At 53.6% G+C, this 19,406-nt stretch overlaps 1 protein-coding gene across 6 annotated transcripts in view; it reads left to right on the top strand.

The window, feature by feature from the left end:
* The window catches only part of INSR (insulin receptor), a 139,355-nt gene that overhangs the window by 62,097 nt on the left and 57,852 nt on the right, over positions 1-19,406 (top strand). For all 6 annotated transcript variants that reach the window (XM_017337975.4, XM_017337974.4, XM_008249177.5 and 3 more), the window contains exons 3-4: positions 13,749-14,070; positions 18,678-18,826. In XM_017337975.4, the coding sequence (XP_017193464.3) occupies positions 13,749-14,070; positions 18,678-18,826 (471 nt within the window). The remainder of the gene's footprint in view (positions 1-13,748; positions 14,071-18,677; positions 18,827-19,406) is intronic.

Genomic DNA, 19,406 nt, shown 5'->3' with positions numbered 1-19,406 from the left:
AGAGAAAGGTCTTCCTTTTGCCGTTGGTTCACCCTCCAGTGGCCACCGCGGCCAGCGCTCTGTGGCCAGCACACCACGCTGATCCGATGGCAGGAGCCAGGTGCTTCTGGTCTCCCATGGGGTGCAGGGCCCAAGGACTTGGGCCATCCTCCACTGCACTCCCTGGCCGCAGCAGAGAGCTGGCCTGGAAGAGAGGCAACCGGGACAGAATCCGGCACCCCGACCGGGACTAGAACCCGGTGTGCTGGTGCCGCGAGGCAGAGGATTAGCCTAGTGAGCCTCGGCGCCGGCCTATTGTGTTAAATTCTGTCTTTGCATCCATAGGAGGCTGTACACGCAGGGCAGCCAGGGGCTGGGTTGGCCAAGGAAACAGATGGGAAGGAAATTCAGATGCATATCCAAGATACGCCTTTGATCTCTGGATTTCAAAGTGAGAGACTCACAGTGAAGGCAGAGTCCACGCAGGGAGGCTGAGCCTGCTGTTCCTCCCGGTGGCCGCCCAAGGGTGATGTGGCTGGACGTAGGTGACATCGCATGTGGTTTCAGAGGGCATTTGGGTTGTTTTGGCCATGGATGGGTTCCAAGAAGCAGAAGTTTATGAGCCAAACCGGAGGTGGTTTTCTGGGGGACAAGGACAGGAAGGGAGTATGTTAGGGGTGGGGGTGTTCCTTAAGTCTCTTTCCACACCCAAGGCCACATCCTTGCAACTGTCTTTTCCTTGGCCAGGGTAGGGGGGAGGTGTCTGGGAGGACCCGTGTTTTATTTGAGACTGGAGCTTTATTTCTGTGTGTGGGAATTTCTTCCTTTCCAACTTCCTTGTACCCGGTCTTTGTGCCACCTCTCCCTGGGTAGGAGGGGGCTTAAGAAAGTTTCTGGAAAAGTAGAATTGAAAGACAGGTTTAGGGGCGAGCGTTTGGCCCAGCAGAGGAGCTGGCAATGCCTATGTCCCATATCAGAGCACTTGAGCTCAAGTCTCAGCTCCTCTCCAATTCCAGCTTCCTGCAGTGCACACCCTGGGAGGCAGCAGTGATTGCTCAAGTACTTGGGTCCCTGCCACCCACACTGGAGACCCCAAGGGAGCTCCCAGCTCTTGGCTTTATCCTGGCCTAGCTCTGGGTGTTGTGGGTGTGAACGAGCAGATGGATATTTCTGTCTCTCTGCTTTTGTTTTCTTTTTAAAAAAAGATTTATTTATTTAAAAGATAGAGTTATAGAAAGAGAATAAGACACACACACAGAGACAGACAGATAGACAGACTGAGAAAGCTTCTATCTGCTGTTTCTCTCTGGGCCAGGCCCAAACCAGCAGCCTGGAACTCCATCCGAGTGGCAGGGGCCCAAACTCTTGGGCCATCACCTGTTGCTTTCCCAGGCACACTGGTAGGGAGCTGGATCAAAAGTAGAGCAGCCTGGTCTGGAACCAGAGCTGGTGTCGCTGGCTCCAGCTTACTCTACTGTGCTGTAATACCACCCCTTCCACCTTCCAAACAAAATAAACATTAAATAAATTCTAAAGCAATGAATTTGTTTTTGGTGCAAAAACCTTGAAATCCATTCATAGTTTTTATTTTTTTTTTAATACTGGTGTTTTCCCTGACCCCTCATATGCATGGATCTGAAAAGTTTTTTTGCACCAAAAAAGTTTTCCCCAAAGTGAGTTTGTGGGTGTGGATGGACTTGGCCACTCAGCCGAGGTGGTCTTCATTTTAGTTTGAGCCCAGATTCCCAGGAGGCTCCAGGCCCACTGTTGGTAGCAACCTGTCAATCACAGGCCTCCAGGAGGGACATGCCCTTGAGACCTCCCATAAGGTTTCCTCGGGAGGTTACTATGGCTCAGTCTCTGAGAGGGGAATTGCGCATTTTGTTTTCTCTTTCTAGCTCCAGTGTCCAGTGGGTGAGTCCTTCTAGAAGCTTCCAGGGGGTTTCAAAGGGCACAGAGGTGTTGCCGGGAGGTGTGGTGCTTTCACAACATGACGTTGAGGCTGGAGAAAAGAGCCTGTCTGGTGTTTCATGCCGAGTCCTCCCCAGCTCTTCCAGGCTGTTTCCTGTTGGACACGAGAACGGGGTGGGGTGGGGGCCGCTGGATGGGGCGTGGGAGGGCTTTGAGGGTTCAGACGCTGATGGGGTCCCTGGGCTTGAGTGTGCGTCAGTCCCCACCTCTTGTACAAGGCCTGGGGCTGCCTGGCCTGGGGATTTGTTTGTCTTTTCTGAACTGGGTAAGTGTGGTGACAGCCTGGATTTCTGGATAGGTCACCAGTTCAGGTCACTGGCAACATACAAAAGTGGCCCCAAACCCAGCGTGCTCAAGAGTGCCCCAAGCAGGAGGAAGCTCAAGTCACTTGGCTCGCATGACTCCTTTGTGTCCCGTACCTTGGGCCCCACCTGGGGACAGCGGCTTTGTGGAACAGCGGCTTTGTGCATGCTTCCCTCTGATTCCTGGGTCCACCCGTGGCACTATTTCTTGGCTCCTCCTCCCCCGGGGCGGGGGGAAACTGAGGCACCAAAGGCAGAGTTCCCTGACCAGGAAATGGACACATTCCCTGGAAACCCATGTCAGGCTGGCTCCAGGATTCCTTGCAGCCCACACTGTGGCAAAGCCTGATGCTGTGGATTTCAGGCCTGTGGGCTAGAGTCTCACAACAGCGAATCTAAACTACATAAAATTTCTACAGTCCCCATCCTAGGCCTGAATGCTGAGGGCCCAGTATGCCATCTCTCTGTTCTGCAGCTCCACCACATGGCAAAGATAGAGAGGGAAGTGGGGTGTGGATCAAGGCAGGAGGAAGGGCATGGCAGCCATGTTGGCATTGAACTCTCTGGCTGGTCAAGGCAAGAAAGTCACACTTTGGGAACAGGTGTCTCACATCCAGGTGCCTGGGTGTCATCCCAACTCTAGCTTCCTGCTAATGCAGACCCTGGGAGGCAGCGGAAATGGCTCAAGTAGTTGAGCTCCTGGGTGCAGTTTCTGCCCTGGCAGCTGTGGGTGTTTGGGGAGTGAATAAGCAAATGGGACCCCTCTCTCTTTTGGTCTTTCTCCAATAATAAAAAAAAAGTAACACTTTGGCTTTTACAGAGTAACTTTCTGGGGAATTAGCCCTGGGGGCTGTTAAGGCCCTGCTCTGAGCCTGGTTGCTGCATGGTTACAATTTGTAGCTAAATTGTTTGTTTTTTTCTTTCTTTTTTGGCAGGCAGAGTGGACAGTGAGAGAGAGAGAGAAAGGTCTTCCTTTGCTGTTGGTTCACCCTCCAATGGCCGCCGCGGCTGGCGCACTGCGGCCGGCGCACCGCGCTGATCCGATGGCAGGAGCCAGGTACTTATCCTGGTCTCCCATGGGGTGGAAGGCCCAAGCACTTGGGCCATCCTCCACTGCACTCCCGGGCCACAGCAGAGCTGTCCTGGAAGAGGAGCAACCGGGACAGGATCCAGCGCCCCAACCAGGACTAGAACCCGGTGTGCCGGCGCCGCAAGGGGGAGGATTAGCCTAGTGAGCTGTGGCGCCGGGGGCTAAATGTTCTTGCATTTACTTAGTGCACTTCTCTGTCCTCTTGTGTCCAGAGCTGCTGCCAGGTGCCTACCATTTAGCAGCTCAGATCTGTTGATGGAGGAGATGAGAGGAGGAGCCACACGGCCTGTTTTGCTGCCTTGTGCGCTTTTATGATGAAGAAAGTAAGAGTTAGAATGGGGTTGTCCAGTAAAACAGAGAACCAGGTTTCTAAGGCATCTCCGTGATTCAGGAAAAAAAAAAACCCACCTGTGAATAAACACCTGTGGGGTGTGGCTGATCTTGGGAAGGATGCAGAGAAAAAAAAAATCCCCTCCTTATAGTGGTCTGCTTGTGAAAGAAGCTTTTTACCCCTAAAGATCCCCCACCTCCGGCAGGCAACTTTGCGTATTAGAATACACGACTCATCTATCTATCTATCTATCTGTCTGTCTATCTATCTATCTATCTTTATTTCTTTCTGATTTATTTATTTATTTGAAAGAGTTACACAGAGAGAGGAGAGGCAGAGAGAGAGAGAGGTCTCTCATCTGATGGTTCACTCCCCAATTGGCTGCAATGGCTGGAGCTGTGCCGATCCGAAGCCAGGGGCCAGGAGCATCCTCTGGGTCTCCAATGTGGGTGCAGGGGCCCAAGGACTTGGGCCATCTTGTACTGCTTTCCCAGGCCATAGCAGAGAGGTGGATCGGAAGTGAAGCAGCTGGGTCTCGAACTGGTGCCCATATGGGATGCCGGCGCTCAGGCCAGGGCGTTAACCTGCTGCGCTACAGCGTGGCCCCAACGATTCATCTTTCTGAGATGAGATCTGGCATCCAGGCCGATGGGGAAACATTTGCAGGGCTTTCTTTTTCTTTTCCTGTTTGCATTCTCCCCCAAAGCTGTGCACTGGGGTTTGGGCCACGTAAGCAGGGGTGGAACCAGGAAGTCCCAGGTATGTGGACTGTTTGCTCAGGTAGATGGAGAGCTGCAAAGTGGGTCTGAATAGGAACTGTCTCTCCAGTTGAAAAAAAAAAAAAACAGGCACAGACAAGGATTTCCCCTGCCAATCAGAGAACTCCCTCATTTTCTAACAGGATGCAGATAGCCATGTCTGGGAGTATATACAAGGCAAACACTCCCAGGAACACGAGGCCACAAGCCTTCTGGAATGGAAGTGACATACAGAGCCCCTGTTTCTTCCAGGGTGGAAGATGGGAGGTACCTTTGAAATGTTTGGGGGAAAGTGGAATTAAAAGATAACGCATGGGGCAGGTGTTTGGCATGGTGGTTAAGATGCAACTTGGTACACATCCCACATTGGAGTGCCTGGGTTTGAGTCCTGGCTCCGCTTCTGATTCCAGCTTCCCTGGGAGGCAGCATGGATGGCTCGAGTGCTTGGGCCCCTGCCTCGCATGTGGGAGACCTGGATGGAGTCCTGAGCGTCTGGCTTCAGCCCCAGCTCTTGCAGGTATCCGGGGAATGAACCAGCAGATGGAATCTCTCTCTCGTTCTGTGTACATATGTCTGCCTTTCAGAGAAATTAACTTGTTAAAAGGTGTCGTGTGTTTTCCACATAAAGCAGTTTTAGGAATCAACTCAATCAAGAAATAAGCTAGAAACTCTATCATCATGATGAAATTTGAGATAGTGCATTTTCACTCTTACTTAGGATCTCCTTTCCTGGGGTCTTTACTAAAATTCAGCCCATTCTAAATGTCTACTTTTGGCTCTTAGGAGTTGAGGGAACTTTCCCTCTTCCCTGTCATTGGCCTTAAACTCTGCTAGCTCTCGGATATAGCAATTCCCAGGAAACTGAAGTCTGCCGATCTGTGCACATATAATGCCGCCGTGTAGTGTATGTGTCCTGTGATTGGGACCCCTGAAGTGGCCCTGGGGGACACAGACCTTCCACAGTGACCAATTTCAGCCTGGGTCTTTTCCTACCCCCACCTTCCTTGTTCCCATGCAAGCTGCGGGTTTCTGTGTTTCCCACCGCTAGAAAATTGTCATTCCTCATTCCGGAGTGACGCAGAAAAACACGCGGCTCCACACGAATGGAGAAGAATAAGCAAAGAGTTCGAGGCACGAGGCATTGCCTGGGAGTAGAGGGCAGTGTCAGCACCCATGGGAGAGTCTGGCCTGGGACAGCTACTGGGCCTGCAGGGAGAGGATGTAAAACCCTGGGCAGGCTCTAGTCCAGTCCTGATGGTGTTGATTAAGCTTCATCAAGGTAGCCCAGACGGGAGCTTGAATAATAGGCTAATAAGATCATGGTCAAAGATACAGTTGGCAAGCAACACACCTTTTAAAAGTGCTCTTGGAATACTTAGCAAAAGTAATCATCTGCTAAATCTAAGGAAAAAAAAAAAAAAACATGTTTCCATGTTTCCCAAAACAGACACTGCCCTGATCCCAGTCTCTGGCTGTCAGAAAGCTTACCTGGAAATTCATTTTTCAAAGGTTAACTAAACCACATGCAAAACAAACTCCCACCACTTGAAAATGGAACAAACAAAAACTAAAATAAAAACCTACCAAAAGCTGTAAACATTAAGGAGGAGCTAACCACTGCAAGTGTAGACTCTTAAAAGCTTTTTTTCTTTCCGCCTGTTTTCATTATATTAGAAAGGCAGGGCCGGCGCCGCGGCTCACTAGGCTAATCCTCGGCCTTGCGGCGCCGGCGTGCCGGATTCTGTCCCGGTTGCCCCTCTTCCAGGCCAGCTCTCTGCTATGGCCCAGGTGCTTGGGCCCTGCACCTGCATGGGAGACCAGGAGAAGCACCTGGCTCCTGGCTTCGGATCAGCGCGGTGCGCCGGCCGTAGCGCGCCGACTGCGGCGGCCATTGGAGGGTGAACCAACGGCAAAAAGGAAGACCTTTCTCTCTGTCTCTCTCTCTGTCCACTCTGCCTGTCAAAAAAAAAAAAAAAAAAAAAAACAAAAAAACAGAGAGAGACAGAGAATCTCCCATCTACTGGTTCACTCCCCAAATGGCCACAACAGCCTAGACCAGGAAGAAGCCAGGAGCCAGGAATTCCGTCCAGTGTCGCTCCCCCTCTTCACGGAGGAACGACATTAAACCCTGCGCTGTTCTTTTGTCTGCTCGGCCCTCCGCGGGTTTGCTGCTGGTTCTTCCTGGGTTGGCTACCGTCCCTCCACCTCCGTGGAAGGGCGGGCCCCCCTGCCACTTTCCCCACTTCCGCGGGGGAGCGGCACACCGCCGGCCGGCTCTCTCGGGGGCTGCTCAGATGTTCCTCAGGTGTTCCCCTTAGATGTTCCTGGTGCATGTTGTCTCTCTCCTCCTTTATAGTCCTCTTCCACCAATCCCAACTCTGCTACCCACACGCCGAGTACGCTGCTCTCCTCCAATTAGGAGCAGCTCCTGCAGCTTGTCAAGTTGGTGAGAGGCAGCTGTGTAGAAGCTGTTTACTCCTCTCCTAGCGCCATATTGTGGGAGAGCAGATGCATAGAATAAGTCTTAATTCCAGTAACTTAGTCTAGTCTGAGTTGCTCCTCACAGTCCAGGTCTTGCACATGGCTGGAAGGATCCTGCTGCCTCCAGGGTGTGGACTAGCAGGAAGCTGGATTGGAAATGGAGCCAGGACTTGAACTAGGCACTCTGGTATGGGATATGGGTATCCGCAGGCAGCATATTAACGAACACCTGCCCCAGTGTAGATCTTATAAGAAAACAAAGGTGTAAGTAAATACAGGGGCTGGCTTTGTAGCTCAGTGGATTAAGTCACCTCCTGCTATGTAGGCTCCCATCTGAGCGCTGGTTCAAGTCCAGGCTGCTCCACTTCTGATCCAGCTCCCTGCAAATGCACCAGCGAAAGCAATGAAGATGGTCCAAGTATATGGGACCTTGCCTGGCCCAGCCCTGGTCATTGTGGCCATTTGAGAAGGGCTCTGCCTATATACATAATACATAAATCTTAAAAAAATAAAAATTCATTTTCTCAGTCACACTAGCCAAGTTTCCATGCACTTGATGGCCACTTTTGACTGGTGACCACTGAATTGGTCACAAATAGTTCAGAACTATTGCATTGCTGCAGAGTTTATTGCATAGAACTCTTTTGTTGCTCAAGATTTATTTATTTGAAAGAGTTAGAGGGAAAGAGAGAGAGAGAGAAATCTTCCATCTACTGCTGTGATGGCCAGGGCTGGGCCAGGAGCCTGGAACTCCATCCGGGTCTCCCACGTGGGGGCAGGGGCCTAAGCACCTGGGCCACCCTCTGCTGGTTTCCCAGGCGCATAAGCAGGGAGCTGGATTAGAAGTGGAGCAGCGGAGGGACTTAAAACTAGTGCTGGCATTGCTGGTGGGGGCTTCACCTGCTGCAACACAACGCCGACCCCTGGATGGAACTCTTTAACAGCAAGACTCAGTAAAACAATGTACCCAAGAAACAGGGAGAGGAAAGACAAATATTGTGGATAAAGTTCAGAATGACAACAGAAGCAACATAAAACCCATAAAAAGTTGTAAAAGACAGCTCTGCTAATACTTTCAGAACTATTATTTATTGATTCGAATTGCTCGTTTTATTTAGTTTATTTCCTTTGCAAGAAACTGAGACTCTGGGTTTGCCCTCAAGAACAGCGAGGCCTGTTACCTCCTAAATTCCTGAATCGCCTGTAAAATGTAAAGGAGCATACTTCGAAAATCTTGTGGGAAATACGAGCAAAAAAAAGTTAGCTTATTGTGGTGCCGTAGAACCTGGGAGTCCACACGTTTCCCATAAAGTATCTGAAGACCCCAGAAAAGCAGAGTAGGCAGGAATGTCGTTTTTACAAAGCGACCCTTAGGGTGAATTGCCCAAAATGTGGAAATCGCTGTGAGGAAAACCCCTAAAAATAACGTGCAAACAGCGGTCCTTCCGCCGCAGAGGGCAGGATGGCACCTTGGCTGCTGCCCCCCGCTTTGGGCCCCAGCGGGGCTCAGAGCCTGGGTCACTGCCTGCCTGGCTGAGCCCCTCAGGACCCGTGTCCAGCTGCACAGGGTGGGACCCTGGGCGTCATCCGGGCTCCCGGTGAGCTTCGGGAGCCAGCCTCTTCCTCCTGCTCCCTGGGCCTCCACCCCAGAGCCAGGAGGGTGGCCCCCGAGGGTGGGCCTGCCCGTCGTCCTTTCTGCTTAGAGTCTCCCGCCGCCCTTGGTCCTTCCTCGCTGGGCCTCCGGGCTCCTCTCCCTCTGCACTTTCACCTTCGTCGGCCCTGAGCCACCCCTGGCTTGGAGGCCGCGATTCACAAGTCGGCTCCGCCCCCGACCCCGCTGCGCACCTACTGGGGGTGAAGCTGGCACCGCGCGACCCTAGACACCCCCCCCCCCCAGTCGCAGGCGCTGAGCGCGGTCCGGGTTCGAATTCTAGCCCCGCCGGCCGGGAACAGATGGGAAAAGCCTCGTGCGTCCCGGGGTCCCCTCCCGTCACGGAGATGGCTTCTAATCAGGGGTCTCGGGAGCCGACGTGGGTTGCCCGCTGTGCCCCTGCCTCAGTTTACCGGAATCGGTGCCCGCGGCCCCTTGTTCTGTTTGGGTGACTGGGGAGCGTCCCACGGCCGCTTCCCCGGGGGTGACTCGGGCAGCCGCCGTCCCTCAGCCGCCCCTCAGCCGCCACGCGGTGCCACATCTCTTTCCCGGGCACACGCCCCAAGTTCGCGTCTGCCCCAACTTTCCCCAACGTCCTGCCTCGCACGGTCCGGGCCCGCTAGAGGCCCTCCAGGGGCGCTCCCCACCCACTCGCGTCCTCCGGTGCCGACCGCCAGGCGGCGCTGCCACGGCCCCATTGCTGGCGCGGCCAGCGCAGCCTCGCGCGCGCGCGCCCGGGGGGCGGGGCCAGCGCGCGGCAGCTCGCTCGCCCATTGGCTCATGGCGAGGGCGGTGCTGCGGACGCCGTCAACGCCCGGCCTGGAGTCCACGGGGCGGAACGCGCCGCGGGCTTTGTGGTGCGCCGACCTCGCTAGCTGGCTGGGGGCCCTGGCACGTCTTGGGCCCGCCTCCCGCCGGGGAGTGGGAGGGAGAGACACGCACACGAAGTCGACCAATCCTGGGGCTGCCCTTAGGGGCGCCTGTCTCCCGCCCCCTTCCTGGCATTGGCGTGCACCGTAAGTCTCCGAAGAGTTCCGCAGATGATAGTGGGGCCTCCCCCGTGGACGCATACAAACACACGCGCACTCCTTGATCTTCCCCCCTCCCCACATACTAAGAGCCGACCAATCCTGAGGCGGCCGTGGCGGGCTGGCCCCTGCCCCCTCCCCCCGGGACTCCTTGGCTGCGCGCGCCGTAAGTCTCCAAAGAGCTCCGCAGCACCGGAGCGCGGCATTGTTGTGGAAGCAGAGCGGCGCCTCCGGACTCGCGCCGTTGACCGCTCAGCCGCCACTGAATCGTTCCTGGGTCCGAGGGGAGCCGAACCCCCAGGGTCAGGGTCCGTGGCCCGCGTGGGCGATGCGGGCTTCGAACGTGAGCTCAGCCGATGGCTTCTCGGAGAGCGATTGGCACGGGGACGCCGCTCTTCCGTTTGGAAATTTCTGGAAAGTAGCCATTTTTGGACTAATCTTGAGGTGTTTGGTTTTATTTTTTTTCCCGCCATTTTAAAACTGGAGAATCCTGGAGCGAGGCGCTGCTGCTGTGGAGACGCTCCGTAGTGGCTTTGCGTCTTCTTTTACTTTTATTTTTTCTTCAGCTTTTTTCCCCCTGTTTTGTGTTTATAACCACACGCCCACTTTCTTTACATTTTTTTTTTCTAAAAATGTGAAGCTGAAAAATTTTTTTAACACTATATCCACTGGGGCACTCCCAGATGGCCAGGATGGGTGGCCTGGGGCGGGAACTCTATCCAGGCAAGGCCCAGGCACTGCAGGCTTCCTGTTGCCTTGCAGGTTCGCGGGAGGGGGAACCCGGGGTCAGGAGCCGGCGCTGGGACTCGAACCGGGATCTCCCACATGGGGCGGGTCTCTCAGCCCACTGGGCCGCGCGCTTGCTGCTGAAGAGGTTCTGACTGCGGTGTTTAAGTGCGCAGGCCACATTTTCGTATAGATTTCAGGGGGCATTTTAGGGGTGTCTCATAGTGACACCATGGGGCTCAGCACACAAAACACACATCCCTGACAAAAATAAGTTATAGGGGCGTAGGGGGTAAAGCCTCAGCCTGGGACACTGGCATCCCATGTGGGCACCGGTTCGAATCCTGGCTGCTCCACTTCCCATCTAGCTCTCTGCTAATGGCATGAGAAAGCAGTAGAAGGTGGCTTAAGTGCTTGGGCTCCTGCACCTGCGTTGGAAGACCTGGAAGAAGCTCCTGGCTTCTAGCATTGAATTGGCACAGCTCTGGCCATTAAGGCCATTTGGGGAGTGAACCAGCGGATGGAAGACCTCTGTCTCTGCCTCTCTATAACTGCCATTCAAATAAATAATTAAATCTTAAAAAGTAAGAATTTTTCTTTGTATTTTCTTATACCCTGAGATTTCCACTTTTTTTTTTTTTTTAAAGATTTATTTATTTGAAAGGCAGAGTTAGAGAGAAGGCGAGACAGAGAGAGATCTTCTGGTTCACTCCTCAAACGGCTGCAGTGGCTGGGACTGGGCCTGTCTGAAGCCAGGAGCCAGGAGCTTCATCCTGGTCTCCCACGAGGGTGCAGGGGCCTGAGCACTGTGGCCCTCCTCTGCTGCTTTCCCAGGCCATAGCAGAGAGCTGCATCAGAAGTGGAGCAGCCAGGACTTGGACCAGCGCCCATTTGGGATCCTGGCGTTGCAGGCGGTGGCTTTACCTGCCACGCCACAGCACCTGCCCCTCACTTTCTTCCTCTCTTCCGGGTGTGGGACGTTAAAGGGGTGAGGATAGTGCTCCCCGGAACTTCTGGAGGACTGGAGTGGCCCTGTCTCCACTGTGCTTTGCTGCTCCTGCAGGTAGCAGGTTTCCTGTGCCCTCCCTCTGCATTCCACACATATTTGTTGAATGAATGAGAAAGAATTGGAAGTGCCAACAACTTATTGAATAGTCCATAGAAGAACAAAGCTGTTATGAAAACACACTCCGCCCTCAGCCCTCAGGTTCCTGTGTTGATTTTGCAATGAGTCAAAAATGCCCTAAAGAGAAACTGCAAAAGGTCTCAGTGAGCCTGTTGGTGGCTCCTCCTCTTCCTCCCCCACCTCTCCCTCCTCCTCCTCCTCCCCTTCCTCCACTCCCTCCTCCTGCTTCTAAGATTCCTTTATTTGAAATTCAAAGTGATAGAGGGGGAGACTGAGAGAATCTTCCATCTGCTGGTTCACTCACCAAATGGTGGGCTGGGTGAAGCCAGGAGCCAGGTGCTTCCCAGGCGTCTCCCAAGTATGTGGCAGGGGCCTAGGTGCCTGTTTGCTTTCCCCAGGCACATTAACAGGGAGCTGGATCAGAAGTGGAGAAGCTGGGACTCGAACCTGTGCTCCCACGGGGGATGCCTGTGCTGTGCCTCAAAGCTGGCCCCGCAGCTCTTCTTGTATGATAGCTGTTGGCAGATCATGATACGGATCAATAACATTCGCGTATCGTATGTATTTCAGGCACTGGCATTGTGCAGTGGGTTAAGCTGACGCCTGTGATGCCGGCATCCCCTAGGAATATGGGTTCTAGTCCTGGCTGCTCCACTTTTGATCCAGTTCCCTGCTAATGTCCCAGGAAAGCAGCAAAAGATGGCCCAAGTCCTTGGGCCCCTGCATGCACATGGGAGACCCGGATGAAGCTCCTAGCCCCTTAAGGGCTTAAGCTTGAACCAGCTCTGGCATTTCATAGTGAAATCTTTTTCTGTTCCTCTGCCTTTGAAATAAAAATGAAAATAAATGAACAATTTAAAAAGCAGGTACAGAACAGTGCCATCATCGTCTCCCCAGCCCCTGTCCCCAGATTCCCCCGTGTGCCTTCGCAGCGTCCACAGTTCCAGCCCCTGGTGACTGCAGGGCAGTGTCCTTTGTCACGGTGGTTCTGCCTTTAGTGGGAATCAGGCCGTCTGTGACGTCGCCTGTCTGCCTCTGGCCTCGTCTGTGGGCGTCTGATCGCCTGATCGCTTCCTGGCTTTGTCTGGGCTTTGTCGGGCCTTTGAGGGAAAGAGTCCATCTTCCAGCCCAGGAAATGGGCCCCTTCCTGTTCTCACTCGGGCCTTGGCAGACTGCAGGGTCTCAGGTCATTGTTGTCTGCCTTAAATATTGCTTCCTGCAATTGAGCGTCCCCACAGAGAGATGAGGGTGATGATGATGATGATGATGTTAATAATCACGCCCTGTGCAGGTGGCAGGCGTGCGGCGGCGGTGGGGGTTGCGCATCTGGACTGAACATGTGCTGGCTTTTTCCTGTCCTTGTTCCCTGAACAGCACAGCGGTACATCGTGCGAGGCGTTCTCAGTCATTGTAGGTTCCATGCTGATGGAAGGGGCTTGAGCATCTGCACAGCTTGCCGTCTGCACGGGTCCTGGAGCTCAGTCCTCCCAGATCCCAAGGGGAGAGTGTACCAGTGATAGCCCCAGTGGTGGCCCCAGTGACATAGCCGGTCAGAGTGTGTGTCAGAGAAACCTGTGTTTTGCTTAAAGTCTCATTTAGTTCTTGGGACAACCTTGAGAAACAATGGCCCATTAAGCCCATTTACAGATGAGAAAACTGAGGCTGCTATTATTCTTTACAGAATCCTTTTTTTTTTTAAAATTAAGTTTGTTATTTGAGAGGGAGACAGTATTTTTTTTTTTTTTTTTTTTTGAGAGAGAGAGAGAGAGAATCTCCATCCACTCATTTATTCCTCAAATGTTCCTGACGGTTGGGGCTGAAGCCTGGAGCTGAGAACTTATGTGGGTGGGAGGGACCCAAGTAATTGAGCCGGTACCTGCTGCCTCCCAGGGTGCGCATTAGCAGGAAGCAGAGCTCAGAACTGCAGATGCCCTCCTTGCCTGTTAAACCCCCCCCCCTCCCCCCAGACAAATGCTTTGCTGCCCTGTGTCTCTCCGACTCTATCTTCGGTGACTTCCTGTTGGTGGCCTGACACCTGCGGGCGGGTGGGGGTGGGGTGAGGAAGATGCTCCCACCGTGGGAATGCCCTCCTCCCTCAGGAGGTAGTTGAGTGTTTAGGAACACTGCGCTGGGGCGGGGGCTTTGGGCATTTAGGGAGGCGCCAGGGACGGGGCAGGTGCTGCAGAGGTGTGACCGATGCTGCTCCTACATTGCCTGGCTTCCGCGTCCTCAGCCAGGGCTGCTGCAAATGCAGCCTGGAGCCGGACCGAGCCACCAAGCCTCTGTGTTTCTGTTTTCTCTGCAGTGTGCCCGACCATCTGTAAGTCGCACGGCTGCACCGCCGAGGGCCTCTGCTGCCACAGCGAGTGCTTGGGCAACTGTTCCGAGCCCGACGACCCCACCAAGTGCACCGTGTGCCGGAACTTCTACCTGGATGGCCGGTGCGTGGAGACCTGCCCGCCCCCCTACTACCACTTCCAGGACTGGCGCTGCGTGAACTTCAGCTTCTGCCAGGACCTGCACAACAAGTGCAAGAACTCGCGCAGGCAGGGCTGCCACCAGTACGTCATCCACAACAACAAGTGCATCCCCGAGTGCCCCTCGGGGTACACGATGAACTCCAGCAAGTGAGTCCGGGGTGGGTCTGGGGTGGGCGGTGCGGAGGGCAGGGCGTGTGGGAGTGGTGATGGGAGCTCACGTGGTGGAACTCTGCAAAGCCACAGCTAACTGGCTACGAGCTGGGCTGGCGCAGGTTGAGGTTTGCCTGTTAGAGCATTGTGCAAAGCCAAAATCAGCTGCTGTTGATCCCCCACTCTGGCAGGTGACGTGTTTGGGACTCTCAGATATCCTCTTTTTTTTTTTTTCTTTTTTAATATTTATTTATTGAAGGGCAGAGTGATAGGGAGAGACAGAGAAAGAGATCTTCCATTCACTGCTTCACTCCTGGCCAGGACTGGGCCTGGAATTCCATCCAGGTCTCCAGCATGGTGGCAGGGGCCCAAGCACTTTCCCAGGCAGTTTAGCAGGGAGCTGGATTGGAAGTGGAATAGCCAGGACTCAAACCCATGCTCTATGGGATGCTGGCATGGCAGGCGGAGGGCTGACCCGCTGCACCACCACGCTGGCCTCTCTCACGTATCATTTTTGCCTCCTGTTTTTGACCTGGGCTTTGATGTAGGAGACAGCATTACCTTCTTCTTGAGAGGCACAAATGGTAAATGTTTCCAGCATCGTGTCCACTGTCTCTGGGCTTGCCATGCTTAGTTAGCATCAGAGCAGAAAGCACAAAGCCAGCAGTCCTGGCTCTGCCCCCAGACACTCCTCCTGGCCAGGCCAGGGCCACAACTGAGGATTTCACGTCTTCCCCGGGAGGAAGGGCTGTGCATGGTTCCCAGCGCTCTGCTGCCCTGTGAACAACAGGACGGGCCAAGTTCCCCAGCGTCTGGGTGCGAGGGAGCAGGTTTTCCCTCTCTTGGGCCGTGATTCACAGTATGTGTGCACATCGTAGGCTCCACCACTGCCCAGCTAGCTGTTGAGGTGAGTTATTTCAGTGCCTGGGCCGTAGACTGACTTCAGCAAACCCATTTCCTGGTTTTTGTGTTGAGTATTTTTTTTTTAATACACCACCAAACAACATAAAAACAAATCAGAGATAGACGCATGTCCAGAGACCTTGAGCCGACCTGCTTACGCAAAAAATCTTCCTCTTCAGACTTGTGAATCAGCCAAGCGAGTGTGCTTTGGTGGGAGATTTTTATTTCCCGGGGTGGAGAGGGCGGGAAGGGAAGGAATCTTTATTTCATTCCTCTGGAGTGTGTCTGCTGGGTGTTTGTGAAGCCCGCAAGTACAATGTGTGTCTTCTACTTGTTTGTGATAAAAATCTATCGAGTGGCTTTGCTGGCCCAAAACAGGCCTCTCCGAGTGACCTCTGCATGCCAGGTGCAATATTTTCCTTTTCCTCCTTGACTCATTGGGAACATGACCGAATTCCTTTTGATTCGTTTCTGCTGTTGCTTGTTTGAAAAGAAGCGTGGGGGAATTGACGTCTCCTGGTGAGATGTTTGTCTGCAAGACCTTGGCTTTCAACAGCTAGGCGTTTCTTCTGTTTACTGCCACCAAGGCCGAGAACCTCCCTCGATGATCCTGCTGTGGCTGCTGTTAGACCCAGAACTGAGCCCTGAGAAACTGGCCACGCGCCCTTCTGTGCAGGGACCGTGACTTGGACGCAGGGCTGCCAATCACGGCGCACTGCAGCAGTGTTTGACTTCATAGGTTTTTTTTTTTTTTTTTTAAAAAAAAAGAGTTAATATTTTTACTTTTGGAGATTTGTTTTTAAGATTGATCTATTTTAATCGAAAATGAATTTTGATGTGAGTGGAAGGGGAGAGGGAGTGGGAAAGGGGAGGGTTGTGGGTGGGAGGGACGGTATGGGAGGGGAAGCCATTGTAACCCATGAGTCGTACTTTGGAAATTTATATTCATTAAATAAAAGATAAAAAAAAAAGATTGATCTATTTGTTTGGAAGGCAGAGTGATATGGAGACGAGGAGAGAGGGAGACAAAGATGGGCACACAGAGATTTCTTCCATCTGCTTGTTCACTCCCCAAATGATGCCTGCAACAGCCAGGGCTGGGCCATTCCAAAACCGGGAACCAGGAACTCCATCTGGGTCCCCCACATGGGTGGCAGGGACCTGAGCATTTGGGCCATCATCACCTGCTGCCTCCCGGGCACATTAGCAGGGAGCTGGATAAGATGCACAGGTCTTGAGCCAGGACTAGAACCAGGTGTTCCCATGTGGGTTGCAGGCATCCTGAGTGGTGGCTTAATTTACTGAGCCACAGTGCCCTGACCCAAAGACTCAAACAAAACCCAGGCCCTCAGCGCCATAGCTCTGTGTGTCCTACTTTCCTCCCGGAACCCCTTCCCCCCACTGCCTCAGTCACACAGACTCTGCCTTCAACTCCCCAAGTCTGTTCTTTTTGCTCTGCCCTGGCACCGGCTGGCTCCTCTTACCAGAAGCTTTTGGTTCTCAGAGGCCTTGCTGCTCCTCGTTGTCGTCCAGGTTGCAGCTTGCAAGTGATGCCCTCAGTTAGCTGCCCTGTTTGTCTGACCACTTGTCTGAACCAGCTGTTCATCTGCTGCCAGCCAGGGTGTGCATTAGAAGGGAGTTGGAGTTAGGAGCAGAGCTAGAAGTTGGACCCCGGCCCTCCTGTCGGGGATGAGGACATCCCAGGTGCTCACATCTTAACTATGGTGTCCAAGTTATCTGTGAGTTCCTGCCTACATCACAGTAGCTAACATCCCATTGGACAAAGCAGGCCGCACGGCCATGCCCAGATTCAACAAGTGGGGCAATAAACTCTGCCCATTACACAGAACGGTGGCCATTTGTAGTTTCTCACTGGGCAGGTAGATTGCCTGCAGCTCCGAAGAATGTGCTTGGCAAAGTGCCAGAGAGCAAACACTTTTCACCCCTGAGGCTGTGTGTTGGTGCTGTGGCAGCTCCATATGAAAGCCAGCAATGCTGAGACCCCAGCTGAGAGATGTGGCTGTGCTCTGGTAGTGTTGTTTGCAAAACAGGTGGCTGGCTGCGTTGGGCTTGTGGGCTTTGGTTTGCTAACCCCTGGCTTAGAGCATCCCTTGTCACCTAAAGTGTAGAACCCATAAAAGAAACACTTGGTCCCTCTTCTGCATGCAGCCCAGCTGTCCTCACACCAACTGGGTCTCCTGAAGTATAATTCAGACACTGACCATCTGTTGGTGTCAGCATCCATGAAGTCAAGGCCCAGGCCTCTCCAGGACTGGCTACACACTGGGGGTCCCCAGGCCACCTGCTCTGCTGACCAACTGGCTACACATCTGGGAGTTCCTACAAGCCCTTGATGACCCATTCACTACGATGACATAGAAGTGAAATAAACTTGCTATATTTGCAATTGTAGCTTTATTTTTGATTGGATTTATTGATTTTTTTGAAAGAGAGATAGAGAGAGAATCATCCACTGGTTCACTCCCAAATGCTCACAGCAGCCAGGGCTGGACCAGGCTAAAGCCAGGAACCAGGAGCTCCATCCAGGTCTCCCCCACATGAGGAACAGCACCTGCTGCTTCTTAACTATGGTGTCCATAGTTAAGAAGTGGACACCATAGTTAAGATGTGAGCACCTGGGATGTCCGCATCCCAGACAGGAGGGCTGGGGTCCAACTTCCAGCTCTGCTCCTGCCTTCCGTTAGCAGGAAGCTGGAATTATAGGCAGTGCTGGGACTTGAACCCAAACATTCGGATATGGGATGTGGGCATTCCAATAGGTGTCTTAACTTCTGCACCAAACACTTGCCCCCGGTTCCAGTTTTATTACAAAGCATACACGTAGGGCAAGGTTCAGGACACCACTCACTGCATCACCCTCTTGGCACATGGGTGGGAGTGCCTGCCAGGGGGCTCCGTTGAGCTGTGGTGCAGACTTTCTGTTGGGGTCTTGTTGTGTTGGCAGCATTGGTTGGTTCACTGCTATGTAACTGGACTCCACGTTCAGGTCCCCTGCTCCCTTCTCCTGAGTCAGGTTGGGGAGAGACTCAGTCCTGTACTCCCTTGGTTATTTTCCTGTTAAATGAGTCCCATCCTGAAGCTCTCTAGGGTCACTACAAGGCTCTCCAGCATCCACTCCCCAGATGGCCACAACACCTGGGGCTGTGCCAGGCTGAAGCCAGGAGCCAGGAGCTTCATCTGGGTCTCCCACGTGGTGGCAGGGACCCAAGCACTTGAGCCATTTTCTCTGCTGCTTTTTCCCAGGCCATTAACAGGGAGCTGTGTTGGAAGTGGAACAGCCAGGATTCAAACTGGTGCCCATATGGGATGCTGGCAACGCAGGCAGTGGCTTTACCTGCTATACCATACTCCTAAAAAACATGCCTACCATTGCGGGGAGGTAGGGAATTCCAAGGGTTTGGAACTCTGTTCAGGAGCCGGTACAAAGACCAGGTGCAGCCATCAGTGGGTGGAGCCCAGGGGTGCCACTCCACATTCTGTAATGATGCACAGGATAGCCTCTCTCCACCACTGATTTGAGTACTTATTGGCCCCAGATCTCAGCAGTGCTGAGGTCAGGAATCCTTGCCTTGGGGGGACAGCAAAAGTCCCATCACTTGGAATCCTACAGAGCATGCCCCTGGCCTTGTGGGAGGCACCACACACACCCTGATCCCTCTCGCTCTCTGCTTCTTCCTCAGCTTGATGTGCACCCCGTGCCTGGGCCCCTGTCCCAAGGTGTGCCACCTGCTAGATGGTGAGAAGACCATCGACTCGGTGACGTCTGCCCAGGAGCTCCGAGGCTGCACCGTCATCAACGGCAGCCTGATCATCAACATCCGAGGAGGCAGTGAGTGCCCTGGGCCAGGATGGGGGGCCTCCTGCTGGGCTGTGCTGCCCGAGGAGGCAGCCCAGTCTGTGCTATGCATGCCCAAGGCTGGGGGGGAGAGCCACGCCCCGGCCCCACCTCCTCTGAGATTCTTATTGTTGGTAGTGGTGGTAGTGGGGCAGCATCAGAGACCAGGGATATTTTGTTTTGTTTTGTTTTGAGTGTATAAGAAACAGAGTTGATGTAGTTCAGCAGTGTTTTGGAGGCTGGAAGTCCAAGATTGGGAGGCCTCTTGTGTTTGGTGCACACACAGGGCTTCCTGGCTATGTCCCAAAGTGAATGGGATTGTCATGGTGATGAGAGCATGACAGACAGGAAGCCAGGGTGATGCAGGGGCCAGGCATATCCTTTTTAAAAAAATTAATAATTGGCTGGTGCCGTGGCTCATTAGGCTAATCCTCCGCCTTGCAGCGCCAGCACACCGGGTTCTAGTCCCGGTCGGGGCGCCGGATTCTGTCCCGGTTGCCCCTCTTCCAGGCCAGCTCTCTGCTGTGGCCAGGGAGTGCAGTGGAGGATGGCCCAAGTGCTTGGGCCCTGCACC

This window comes from Oryctolagus cuniculus, chromosome 16 (genome assembly GCF_051225735.1).
Source record: "Oryctolagus cuniculus isolate XC-2025 breed Fujian yellow rabbit chromosome 16, ASM5122573v1, whole genome shotgun sequence".
Lineage (NCBI taxonomy): Eukaryota > Metazoa > Chordata > Mammalia > Lagomorpha > Leporidae > Oryctolagus > Oryctolagus cuniculus.
This window is presented reverse-complemented; position numbering and strand designations above follow the sequence as displayed.